Source organism: Chanodichthys erythropterus, chromosome 19, assembly GCF_024489055.1.
Source record: "Chanodichthys erythropterus isolate Z2021 chromosome 19, ASM2448905v1, whole genome shotgun sequence".
Lineage (NCBI taxonomy): Eukaryota > Metazoa > Chordata > Actinopteri > Cypriniformes > Xenocyprididae > Chanodichthys > Chanodichthys erythropterus.
Genome location: NC_090239.1, coordinates 20045437 through 20060027, shown reverse-complemented (window position 1 = coordinate 20060027; position 14591 = coordinate 20045437). Strand labels below are relative to the sequence as shown.

At 36.6% G+C, this 14591-nt stretch overlaps 1 protein-coding gene across 1 annotated transcript in view; it reads left to right on the top strand.

The window, feature by feature from the left end:
- fam20cb (FAM20C golgi associated secretory pathway kinase b) overlaps positions 1-14591 on the top strand; it is a 64634-nt gene that overhangs the window by 37984 nt on the left and 12059 nt on the right. Inside the window, exon 4 of the mRNA XM_067369592.1 lies at positions 11625-11717. Coding sequence (XP_067225693.1) covers positions 11625-11717 — 93 coding nt within the window. The remainder of the gene's footprint in view (positions 1-11624; positions 11718-14591) is intronic.

Below are 14591 nucleotides of genomic sequence, written 5' to 3'. Positions count from 1 at the left end.
AGTATACAATACTCACATAATCCGACGCATGCATGACGAACACTTTGTAAAGATCCATTTTGAGGGTTATATTAGCTGTGTAAACTTTGTTTATGCACTGTTTAAGGCAAGCGCGAGCTCTGTGGGCGGAGAGCACGAGATTTAAAGACCGCAACCTGAATCGGCGCATTTCTAATTATGCCCTAAAATAGGCAGTTAAAAAAATTAATAAAAAAAAATCAATGGGGTATTTTGAGCTGAAACTTAGACACATTCAGGGGACACCTTAGACTTATATTACATCTTGTAAAAAAACATTCGATGGCACCTTTAATAAATTAGTTTTTGCGGACCAGGATGGAAGAACACTGCATTACCCAGAAGGCATCACCTATGTTGAATTTCTTTACCATCAGTAAATTCCTCTTCCTTTCATTCCAATTCAAATTCCCAGTCAGCTTCTTGTGGGTTATGGTTAACTGAATTGAAATTCACATACAGGGAGGAACCAGATCTTAAATTTTTCATAATTTTTCCTGATTCTACTGGCCTTGATGAATAGATTGCAAAAATAATGACTGCTTTCAAACATGTGTCACAAACACTCCCTGAAACCTCATCCATTATTTTTGCAATCTCATTCATGCCAAAACCTGAGCTTCATGAATGAACAAAAATACATGTGGGAGTGACATGTAAGGTGAGTAAATGATGACAAAACATTCACTTTTGGGTGAACTGGCCCTTTAACGCTCACATTCAAGCACATTAAATTCATACAGCCTATATATCAAAAATATATGCTGGCCTTGTGTGTAAGAAAACATAGGGATGTACCTGAATAAACCTGTCAGAGCTTTAAAATAAAACAGAGATATGCAAAAGCAGAATCCAGAGGCAGAAAAAAAAACCCTGTTTCTCTGTGGAATTTTTACAGCAGGTCTGAATATCCCCTCACATAAAGCAGGCTCAAGGCCGACATCAGTCACCTCTCACACGCTCATCAACAGCTCTACCGCCCCGTCAGATACAACACTAAATACCAGACATCCCCGCTGACCTGCCAGTAGCACTTCTAGGCCAGATAGGAGGAATGATTTGGCCTTTGTCCTAACTCAGCAGAGGTCGCCCTTCAGAGATGGAACAGCATTAACCACTTACATTTACAAACAAAGAAAAATTACACTGCTGTTTGCTTTGACAAGTTTCTAGAAACAAACTTGGCTTTTTCTATTGCATGTCACTGGTGCAGAAAAAGGTAGGAAAGAGGCTTGGCTAAATATATACCAGCATTTTTGCACTTTTGTGTTTTTTTTTTTTTTAAGCTCTAATGTTATTATGCAGTGCTGTGAGAAATAGTGACTGCTGAAGTTTGTAATGTGAGCCGCCTCTTGACATTACCTGTTACCTGTTATCACAAACAAGCCACAGAATGCAGCTTTATTCTCGTCCCGGTGCCTCCTCTTCTAATATTTGCTCCCAACGCCGTGACATTCGCTCCAAAGGTCATTTCTGCATGCTTCTGCAGTTTAAACAATGCTCCGTTTGATCATCATTCACAGTCAAAAAGTCACAGCATGGCTCTTGTGGAAAATAGCTTGGGAAGTGACCAAATTTAGTACTCGCACCAACAGCTTTTCTTTTAAGTGAAAGTTCAACCAGAAATGATAATTTTGTTATCATTTACTCACCCTCATGTTGTTCCAAACCATTATGGCTTTTTTCTTCCGTGGAACACAAAAGAAGATATTTTTTAAGAATGTCCAAGCTGTTCCTTTTCATATAATGAAAATGAATGGGGACCGTTCAGGTTTAAAAAGATGCAAGGATCAGTAAATAATGACTAATCATTTCTATTTTTGAGTGAACTGTCCCTTTAAGGCTTCAGAAGTGCTTGAATATTGCTTTTTCTCCTTTCGTCATCGCAGTCTGACCAACACACCTAAGAATGCTGGGATAAGCTTTTACAAGTGCCGCAGCCATCAGGCTTTGTGAGATGAATTTGCTTTCATGGCTATTGTGTGAGCTTTTTTGGTGTTTGTCCAGTGTAGGGCCAACAAAGGGATTTGGCAGAATATAGTGTCCTAGATACCGTGTCCTGTTTGATTCATTTGTTTGCTCCTGAGTGTTTTCTTAATAGATCAGGGTTTTTTTTTGTGGTTGTCTGTACCTTTTGCACTTTGTCCATCAGCAATTTTCTCATCTGCAGCTGCTTTATTGTTTGCAAGGCCAGCTTTTACATGTAGCCATGGCCTTGAAACCATATGTATACAATGAGAGACTGATATATCTTGGCCAGGGCGATTGATCTGCTGATATTTGGCTATTTCGTGCCTGATTTGGACCAATGAAAAAAAGTGCCTAGTGTCTGCTTAGTGTCAGCCCCAAATTCTGGTTTGTTAATTGAATGAGAATCATTAGAAACTGTTGTAAACTGACTATAGATTACTCTAAATTTTATTTTCTATATTTCTATATAGTTGCTTGCTTGTCATCCAAAAAACAGCCTTAAATTATGGGTAGGGACATATGAAACATTCGCCCAGGAACACTCAGGTACATGACGTAAAATTAGAACAGCCTTCTGTCTGTACTGCCTTGACTGGTTTGCTCACTGTTTTGCTATTCTTCTCATTCACTAAACAGAACAGCCAATCAGAGTTCTCTCTTTCTCGCCGACGGCGATTCTACATGTTGAATCGGCCCAAAAAAACAAACAGACGGTGTCCGACTAGAGCTAACGGTGCAGAACACTTAGTCGGCCGATGCTTAAAAACTGTCCGACGTTGCCCCATGGCCCATCGTCAGCTTGGTGTGTCCCGGGCTTAAGATAATGAACTATGTTAATTAGTTTAATGAATAACAATAATTAGAGATTCACAATATATAGGTACATTATCACTAAGAGCCAGTGTTTTACAGACACTGGATTTGTTATTGGGTCATTGACGAATAATTTTTTTAATAGTGTAAAAACCTTAATGGAGATATAATTACTGTTTAAGTTTTATTAAGTGGTAATGAGATTATGTGGTTTTTATAATCAATTAACAGTGCTTTTGTAATTTTTTTACAAGATGGACAAAATTTGTCACCAAAAATGTCATTTGGTTTAATCAAAATTTTGGTTTTACCAAATGACACTTTTGGTTATACAGAATGATGTTATTTTCAAACAATGCTAACAGGCTGACATCTAGCTAGCTAGCTAACAAATGTACAAGTTTTTAAAATATTTTAACATTTTCCATGTCAAATTTCGGTTTTACTGGATAACACTTTTGGTTATACCGAATGACGATATTTTCAAACAATGCTAACAGGTTGGTATCTACTGTAGCTAGCTAGCTAGTTAGCTTGCTAGCTAGCTAACAAAAGGACAATCAAACATTTTATATTTAGTACAAGTTTTTAAAATATTACAACATTTTCCATGTTTCATAGCGGTTGTACTGAATGACCTGATGTTTCGGGACATGCATAGGAGCAAGTGAAAACATAAATTTTTCAAATAGTTAAGAGAGAGTTAGTTACTTTGCTTCACGACCATGTGGTCCTTTGCAGGTGTCTGAATGATGTTACATCCTGTCACATAATATTGACCACATGACTTCATGCAAAATGGTCCTTTATATTGGTTACTCCGAATGACATCAATTAAATAAATTTTTCCGGACATTCTTTCTTATAACAAAGCAACGACTTCTATACATAATTTTAATACCATTTTGCATTATGTTGATATATGATGTAATAAAATCATGCCAGAATAAAATATATATACATTTATTACATTTTAAGATATTTTAATCACAAATGAATGGCTGTATTGGCCTTTGGACGGTTAAACCGAATGACCTTTTGACACTTCAAAATCTTTAAAATACCTTTATATGTAGCAAAATATAATTAAAACCTTTTGGATTCAATAAAAAAGATCTAGTTGTACTACCTTACATACTTTGCATGTCATATCTTTGTTTTTTTTTATTATTATTATTAAGGCCTTTGTACAAAAAAATTACACGTCACGTCTTTGACCCACTTACAAGTTAATTAAATGTTAATGCAATCTTCAGAAAATCTCAAATATTCATTTTTAATATTCTACATTACAATGTTGTGACGCCTAGGTTCACTTTTAGCATTTACAATGATTCTTTTGAGATTTTATTGTTATATTTGAAATTCATTTACACAAAATATCATTAAATTTAAATATCAGGTATTAGCCAGTTATAACCTAAAAAAATAATTTTTGGCTTATCACAATCATATAGAATTTGTGAAATTTAGTGCACCCCTAACAATTCATTGGTGCTTATTCCAATATTGCCATTTATATTGCCATTATATCATTCGAGAACTAGCATTTACTAGTGTCTTTGTGAGTCTGTTTGCATGCACCAATAATCTGTCGGCCTGGCAGGAGTAAACAACAGTGTGTTTACCTTGAAATGCAGGGTCATGGAGAGCGCTCTCTCAGCGTATTTTGATCACTAGAGACATCCTGCTCTCAGCTGAGTTGGTTTTAAGATGTCTGCACACATCCCAGAGGCCCATCTTGAGGCTCATTTACATGTATTTTAAGAGTGGCGACAATTTACTCGGCATCTTTTATGGTGAACCACATCCACTGAGCGTATTTGTGGAAAATAGAAAAAAATCACCTTGAGCTTTCAATCTATCTGAATCCCCCCCACACCCAACGCACACAGATTGCGCCATTTTTTTTTTATATTTAGTGCCTCATAAACTTGTCTTACTAATACAGAGGGAATTTTTCCTCTCTCTCTGAGGTGTCGTTTATGTAGAATGTAGGAAACTTGCTTTACAAAATTCTTCAGAGGGATTGTTTTGACCCTTTGACAGGCTGGCCTGTGTCTGGTTTCCTTTGTTATAATTTTCTGCTCCAACAGCCAGTTGAGTGTTGTTTTCCTCGTGTCTCTCTGGGGTTTTACGGGAATAAATGAGAGCTCTCAAGCTCCAGCTTAACAAGGTTGTCTGGAGTGCCAGCATGAGAGAAGGGGGTTTCGAGTTCTCCACCCACAGAACACTCCTCAGAGGGTTTTGCCATCAGCTGCTGTCTGTGAGCTTTTAAAAGCCTGCGTTTTTTGTTTATTTATTTTCTACTGTTGGGACCATTTGTTATGGAGTTGATGTTATGCACTGAATTTGCTTTGATGGAATCCTATTTGATAAAAAGCACACTACATAACAGAGGCAGATGTGTGCAGATGCTAAGTGCTGTCACCGCAGCGGAGGCCTAGGCTGGGTCAAGTCCTTGGGCACAGTGGTGCTCAATAAGTGCTTAGAGACTTAATATTACTTTGCAGTGCATTAGACAGTGAGCTATCATAATAGCTGTGAAAACAGGGTGATGCGGTTCCCAGAGCACTGAAATTATGAGCTAAAGCAAGTGAAATTGTGGTACACTGTCACACAAGTGCACAGGTGTTTCCTTCAGAGATGTTTATGTCCGGTTATGATTTTTATTAAAGCTAACTATGTGGTTTTTATAATCAGTTAACACTGCTTTTATCATTTTTTTACAAGATGGACAAAATTTGTCACCAAATTAAGTAATTCGGTTTAACCAAAATTTCAGTTTTACCGAATAAAACTTTTGGTTATACCGAATGACGATATTTTCAAACAATGCTAACAGGCTGATATCTAGCTAGTTAGCTAGTTAGCTTGCTAGCTAGCTAACAAAAGGATAATCAAACATTTTATATTTAGTACAAGTTTTTAAAATATTACAACATTTTCCATGTTTCATAGCGGTTGTACTGAATGACCTGATGTTTCAGGACGTGCGTATGAGCAAGTGAAAACATAAATTTTTCAAATAGTTAAGAGAGAGTTAGTTACTTTGCTTCACGACCATGTGGTCCTTTGCAGGTGTCTGAATGATGTCACATCCTCTCACATAATATTGACCGCGTGACTTGATCCAAAATGGTCTCTTTATATTGGTTACTCCGAATGACTTAAATGAAATTCATTTTTCATTCTTTATCATAACAAAGCAACGAATTCTACACATAATTTTAATACCATTTTGCATTATGTTGATATATGATGTCATAAAATCATGCCAGAATAAAAAATATATACATTTATTACATTTTAAAGGGGTCATGACATGAGAAATCAAATTTTCCTTGAGCTTTTGACATAAGAGATCATCATATTATAAGAATATCCTGTAAGCTGAAAACGTCAATCAAACAGCGTGAGTTTATCAGTGACTGTCGCACAAAACTCCCGTTTTATTCAACTAATCTTTTAGTTTTATCGCGTTTACACTGTTAGCGAAGATGAAAGCATTTGTTAGTGTACAGAAAATGAGTTGCAATTACGAGATTTTCATGCCACGTTCTAAATATAATGCAACACTTTTCATGATTAGTTAACCTAAGAGCTGTAATAGTAAAAATGCGCTAAAAGAGAGAGTAATACTTGGATATTTAGATATGCAAAGATGTTAGCCAGTCACAGCAATGGGCGTTTACACTGAAGTCTCACAGCAGACACGCCCCTTAAAACGGAGCGTTCAAATCAGAGGCTAAAATCAGGGTAGGAAAAATGCCTTTTATTCACGAATTATGACAATTTTGGATGTAAAAAACATACTAACCAAAGGTTAGTGCACCCCAGGAAACATTACAAAACAATAAACCAATGCAGTGCATGACCCCTTTAAGATATTTTGATCACAAATGAAATGGCTGTATAGGCCTTTGGACAGTTAAACCGAATGACCTTTTGACACTCAAAATACCTTTTGGATTCAATAAAAGAGATCTAGTTATACTACCTTACATACTTTGGATGTCAGATCTTTGTTTATTATTATTATTAAGGCCTTTGGACAAAAAAAAAATGACCCATTACATCATTGACACATAAATGTTTAGAGAACCACTATCATTCAAAAGTTTGGGGTCGGTAAGATTTTTAAATGTTTTTGAAAGAAGTTGGCTGCATTAATTTGATAAAAAATATTGTAAAAAAAAAAAAGTGAAATACTATAATAATTTAAAATGTGTTTTCCATTTAATATATTTTAAATGTAATTTATTCCTAAATATTGGCAAAGCTAAATTTTCAGCAGCCATTACTCCATTCTTTAGTGTCACATGATCCTTCAGAAATTATACTAATATACTGATTTTATTATCAACTCTGAAAACAATTGTGCAGCTTTTTGTGGAAACCATGATACTGTTTTTTTTTAGGATTTTTTGCTGAATAGAAAGTTCAGAAGAACAGCATTTATTTGAAATAGAAATCTTTTGCAACATTATAAATGTCTTTACTTTCAATTTTGATCAGTTTAATGCATCGTTGCTGAATAACAGTGTTAATTTATTTGAAAAATCTAACTTTTGAACAGTAGTCTGTTTTTTCTATCTTACAATTAGTTTTAAAATGATGAACATTTTTAACACAAACCATATTTAATGTCTGAAAATAATCTAAAACATTACACAGATTTCCCCCCTGTCGACTGACATTTTTTATACCAACCAACATTTATGCCTAAATTACAGTATTTCAAAGAGACAGTGGTGTTGACGAAGAGCCTGTGTGTGAATAAGTATCTCCTCTGAGCAAGATTTTTATTTTACATCATTTCTATTTAAGCTGCAATTTTGTTACAATATTTCATGTGTAAAAATAAATATTTAATATGTTTCTAATTGTAAATAGACTGTCAGATGTTGCTAGTGGACAAATGGGAAAAAAATAATGAGAGTGATAAGCGCTTTAGGGGAGTTTATTTTCCACAAAAAAGTGCCTATAGCTGAAGATACACCCGTACACACTTCTCCGCCAATTAAACATCTGAGCATCTGAGGGCAAGGGTCCAATGGGTTCATCATCAGGACGCTTTTGGGTTTGTTGCAGAAGTAGGCCTGTTTCTTTCGGGAGAAACACAAATCCATTTTAATTCTCTTCATGCCTGAAAAGAGGTTCACAGTTGGCGAGTGGAGCAATATTATCCGGGGCTCTGAGGAGCGAACTGCAGAAGAATGTGAAGTTGGAGACTCTCGTTTGGCAGGTCCCATGCTGTGTTATTTAATGATCGGTGAGCGTGTCAGTCTCACAGCTGCGCCTTGAACGACTGCCGCCAGCTGAGGACGATACTGAATGCCTGATTTCGCCAAGATAAGGATCTGTTTCCATTACAGAGCTGGCACTCCTCTCACCAGCTACCTTGCCTTTGGTTCAGACCGCCAGTTCTGAAAGATGTTGGGATGTGACAAGATTCAGTTCCCAGACAACTCCTTGTTTTGAACCGTCCTTACATGATTAAGACTGTTAAGAAAGGCGAGAAACCCAGCTGGATTTAATTGTTCTGACATTCGGACAGCATTCAGAGAGAGAGACAGAGAGAGAGGAAGAGAGAAGAGAGAAATCTCAAGTATGTTTGAAATGGAGTCTGCTGAAAACATTTCAGCGGGACCGTATGAAGTCGGCCTGGGTTAAAAATAGTTTCTCTGGCTCTTGTCTGTGGAGAAATGTTTGCCTGGAACTTGAGATGTCCTCCATTGACCTACAAGTATTGATTAAAAGATATTGTTTTCATATTGTTTGGTCTGTTATTAACTGCTCATGTACAATATCATAATTTTGGATGTTCTTAAAGACCTCATGAAATCAAAATAGAAGTTTTGTGGCTTTGAGTCCATGTCAATTTAGAGATTTAGACAATTTAGAGCCATCAGTATGCTAGTGTACTCCTAAATGCTAACAAAATTAGCCTTTAGAAATATAAAATTTATTGGAAATTTCGACTGGAAAATTATTGATTACTCATCTTGCACTGTTTATCTTTTTGATCTTTCATTCAAAAAATTCACAAAATTCTAATCTTTCATTGAAGGAAAAGAATTGAGAATGGTGGAAAATGTTTTTTCTCCAATACATGTTTGCCACAATTATTGGCATCCCTAGAAATTCTTCTGAGTAAAATATCTCTGAAGTATATTCCCATTCACATTTACATTTTTCAGCACACCAGGGTGACTAGGAGCATGAAATTGTGCAGCCATGACTTCCTGTTCCACAGGAGTATAAACATGAGGAAACACAAAGGCCAAATTCCCTTAATCGTTCATCACAATGAGTAAAACCAAAGAATATAGTTCTGATGTGCAGCAAAAGATCGTTGAGCTTCACAAAATAGAAAATAGGTACAAGAAAAATGCTAACGCATTGAAAATCTCCATTTCCACCATCAGGGAAATAATTTAGAAGTTTCAATCAACTAAAGATGTTACAAATCTGAAGAGGACGTGTGTCTAAATCGTCCTAATGTGCAGTGAGGAGGAAAGTTTGAGTGTCCAAAGACTCTTCAAGGATCACAGCTGAAGAATTGCAGAAATTAGTTGAGTCTTGAGTCTCAGAAAGCCTAAAAAAATTACCAAACAGCACCTACATCCCCACAAGTTGTTCGGGAGGGTTTCAAGAAAAATCCTTCTTTGCTCATCCAAAAACAAACTCCAGCATATTCAGTTGTCAGACAAGACTGGAACTTCAAACGGGACCGGCTTCTATGGTCAGATGAAACAAAAAAAAGAGCTTTTTGGCAGCAAACCCACCAGATGGGTTTGGTGCACACATGGATAAAAAGTACCCCATGCCCACAGTTAAATATGCTGCTGGATCTTTAATACTGTGAGCCTATTTTTCTGCTGGAGGTCCTGGACATCTTGTTCAGATACATGGCATCATGGATTCTATCAAATACAAACAGATAAAAAATCAAAACCTGACCACTTCTGCTAGAAATCCAATAACGAGCCATGGTTGGATCGTCCATCAGGACAATGATCCAAAACAAACATCAAAACCAACGCAAAAATGGGTCACTGAGCATGAAATGAAGCTTCTGACATGGCCATCCCAGTTCCCTGACCTGAAACCTAAAGAAAATGAGTGGAGTGAACTGAAGAGAAGAAGCACCAACATGGAGCTGGAATCTGAAGGATCTGGAGAGATTCTGTATGGAGGAATGGTCTCTGATCTCTTGTCAGGTGTCCTCCAATCTCATCAGGCATTATAGAAGAAGACTCAGAGCTGTTATCTTGGGAAAAGGACATTGCAATAATTGGGTGCCAATAATTGTGGCCAACATGAACTAGAGAAAAACATTTATTTCATAATGAGCTTTTCCACCCATTTTCAATTGTTTTACTTCAATGAAAGGTTAGAATTTTGTGAATTTTTTAATGAAAGATCAAAAAGATAAATAATGCAGATTTATTTTCACAGCTGCCTTTGCTCATATTTACTAAGGGTGCCAATATTTGTGGAGGACACTGTAGATTTTTGACCAATAAAATACTCACTTAGACAAAAATGTCCCTCCCCCTAAATACTAAAATTAGCAACTGACAGATCATGGATCATGGCCTATTGATTACTAGTGGACAAGCCATTTGATATGTCCCATCCAAAGATCCTCTTTCCATAGGTAATAAGTCAATACAGGAAGAAAAACCTGTGATCTTCAAACAATTTCATGATCTTTAATATACAAGACCTTGTCACTTAAAATTAAATTGTTTGTTTATTTAATGCATTTTTTATTGTGTCTGTCAAATTATTTGAGAGCCAGTGTGAACGAAATAAGTATTTTTTTCAAAAATATGTTAAAGGGTTATTTCACCCAAAAATGAAAATTATGTCATTAATTACTCACCCTCATGTCGTTCCACACCCGTAAGAACTTTCTTTCATCTTTGAAACACAAATTAACATATTTTTGATAAAATCCGATGGTTTAGTGAGACCTCCATTGACAGCAAGGTAATTAACACTTTCAATGCCCAGAAAGCTCCTAAAGACATATTTAACAGTTCACGTGACTACAGTGGTTCAGATATATTTTGAACAAATATAATATAACAGTATTTATGGTAAATGTTATGAAGAGATGAGAATACTTTTTGTGCGGCAAAAAAACAAATAACGGCTTTATTCAACAATTTCTAGTGATGGGCGATTTCAAAAGACTGCTTCATGAAGCTTCGAAGCTTTACGAATCTTTTGTTTCGAATCAGTGGTTCGGAGTGTGTATCAAACTGCTAAAGTCACGTGAACCATTGAAATTTCAAAACGTTTCGAAACACTTATGACGTGACAAAGCCTCGTTTACTGAAATCATGTGACTTTGGCAGTTTAATGCACGCTCTGAACCACTGATTTGAAACAAAAGATTCGTAAAGCTTCGAAGCTTCATGAAGCAGTGTTTTGAAATCGCCCATCATTAGATATCATTGAATAGTCATTATTTAGTTTTTTTGGCGCACAAAAAGTATTCTCGACGCTTCATAACATTAAGGTTGAACCACTGTAGTCACATGAACTGTTTTAAATGTCTTTAGTACCTTTCTGGGCATTATGGGTGTGGAACGACATGAGGGTGAGTAATTAATGACATAATTTTCATTTTTTGGGTGAACTAACTCTTAAAGAAAAGACATTTTCTTCCAGACATCAATCAGAAATAATGGAGGGACGTCTCTTAAAGTTTTCTTGACAGGGTGGCTTTAGTTTCGAGGGCTAGGGCTGCGATTATGGCTTTGTTGATGAAAGGGGCTTACAGAAGATTAACCTTTGCCTTGCAGGCAGACACGGGAGCAGGAGACACCCCCAGACTTCTTCTACTTCTCTGATTTCGAGAGGCACAATGCCGAGATCGCAGCATATCATCTAGACAGGTAAAGCGCCATAAATGTCAACCTCTGGCATGAATAGAGTGTGTGTGAGATGTTTGTCTTGCCCTGAATACATATGTATGCATACATGCACCACATGCCACTTATAAATATGTTGCCTGTTTGTGTATATGAACCTGTGGGGCCGCATTTGTTTGCGCAAGAATGTTTTGTGTGCATGTGAATGTACTATAACACTTGTGGTGTCCTGCATGTTTTCAGCACGTTTGAACTTGTGTTTATATGTATGTGTGAAAGTACAGTATGTGAGCATATCTAGGGGCAGTAAGCAGTCAGAAACCTGCAGTTTAACTCTCATAAACACCAAATCCAAAGAGAACATAATGACTCGCTCTGAATGAACACAAACACATCCGTCAGTATCTGATCACCAATCGAACTCCATCCAACAATGTCTGCTTATAGGTGATTACCCTTCTGATGAATGTCAGTTAGTGATTGAGAGGCTTTAATTTGTGTCAGCCGCAACAACCCATGTACATCTGTCCTTGTCAGCTCATTTTAGTCGAGTTTATTGGTTGTTTGCTGTATGAGTCAGATTTTCCCTGATTGTGATCTGAGACTCTGGGATTTATTGCCATTAGAGTTTATTTCCATTCTCATCTCGTTTTCTCCTCATCATTGTGATGGCTGTGAACAGCCAGAAATATTGTCCCGGCCCTCTTGAAGAGGAGGCCCACTGGACAAAAAAATAATATAATATAATATAATATAATATAATATAATATAATATAATATAATATAATATAATATAATATAATATAATATAATATAATATAATATATTGTGTGTTTGTGCACACTTGGAGAATAAAACACACTTTCTGATTCTGAATTTGATCAAAAGTGACAGTGAATACATTTATAATGTTAAAAAAAAACGTTTCAAATAAATGCTGTTCTTTTGCACTGTGTATAAAGAAGGCTGACAAATATTTATATATAATAAGAAATGTTTCTTGAGCAGCAAATCAGCATATTTGAATGATTTCTGAAGGATCATGTGACCCTGAAGACTGAAGTAATGGCTGCCATCAGAGGAATACATTTTTTTTTTTGATCAAATAAATGCAGCCTTGGTGAGCATAAGAGACTTATGTGTGTCTTTAAAAAAAACATTAAAAATCTTAAAGAATCCAAACTTTTGAACAAAAATAATATAACAGTATTCATGGTAAATATTCATTGAAATAAATGGTAAAAAAAATATTTATATTTATATTAGGGCTGCATGATTTATCGTGCGATTATTTTATGCGCAGCTTGTCAGAGCTGTACAGCTCTGTGATCAGTAGTTAAATGCTTCTCCATCTGAAAGACAGAGGGCGTTCTCGCCCAGAAACACCAAATATGCCGTGCCATAGAAGTAGATAACACTCATAATTCCAGGAAATCCCTATGGGCATCATACTATTGCTGTAGCTGAATAAACAGAAGATTGAAACGCTTAAACATCACTAATAAACACACGACTGCCTTATTCTGTGTAAGAAGCCACATCGTCTCACAGAATTATGCTCAACTGTCGTTATGAAGTGAGTTTGGAAGAAAAACATGTTATTAAATGATGTGTTTTGTTGGACAAGATGTTAATGAATGCTTCTCATGTCTGGAAAGATGTTTGACGCGTGTTGCTTTTTCAAATGTACATTATAAATGATTCAAAATCACAGTGCTTTCAGATGGACTAGCATTTGAAGCCATACTTCATTGACAATCTGCGCATAAAAAATAATCGCAGTCTTCGCGATTTCATATTTGCACTAAGAATCATGTTATTTTTCGTATCGTGTGATAAATCGTGCAGCCCTAATTTATATTTAGTCTTATTATCTTACACAATTTTGCTTCTCACATATTTTTTTTCTTTGAATATTATTTATCTTTATTATTTTACTGTTTTTAAGAATGCTTATTTTAGCAAGAAAACAAATACTCATTAAGAAGATGATTTGTGGAGTGCATCGTCATTTTTGATATACTGTAGTCTACTTATTGTTTCTTGGGAGATGGGGCCCAACCATAAAAATCTGAAGGTCCTTCACGTGATTGGTGTGTTGTCTTGTCCTGTGCTATTCTCTACCCGGCACTGGTCTGTACTCCGATCCTCCTCTCCGGCAGTGCGAGCGTGAGTCAGACTGAACCCAGCATGAGTCTTGGGCACAATATAATCATTCAACAGGCCCAGCCCGGCCCAGACCGGCCTCGTCCGCCTCACTTCCATCTGCACATCTGGCTGGGAGTAAAATCTAGTCAGTACACACAGGCATGTGTGTGGGTAGAAAGCGCAAACCAAGAACATGAAAAAAACACCAGCTTTTCTAAATAAAGTTCATCTGGGTTAGACAAAAGTGCAGGTTGTTATTTCTATTTTAAAGCGCCATCACCCAGTGGGCCTCTCTGTCCTCGCAAGCCCACCACGGCTATATCTGACAACGTACCATTAATTATCTGATTTTAGTTGATGGGAAACGCTCATTGTAGCGTGGCTTTAGGGAGGAAGACGGGATTGAAGGAGAAGAGAGGTTTGAAAGGACAACTTTTCATTTGCCCCACAGTTCCCACTGAGTTATGCATCGGACAGTGAGAGCGGAGGAAAACGCACCCGCACACAAACTCTCTCTGTCATCTCTGTCAGCATGACTGGGCAATTAGTAGCTTCAAGTGCTTTTATCTCTTAGGCCCCATCCATTAGTTGTTTTCAGGGTGATCTTTTTTTTAAGTTGCCCTGTCAGCAGTAAGTGTACACATGCACACAGGGTGAATATGTTTTTAAACTTGGATGAGCAGACCACGCTCACACATAACCAGTTCAGTCTGAAACAATGCTAACACATTTATGTTACATTGATTCAGC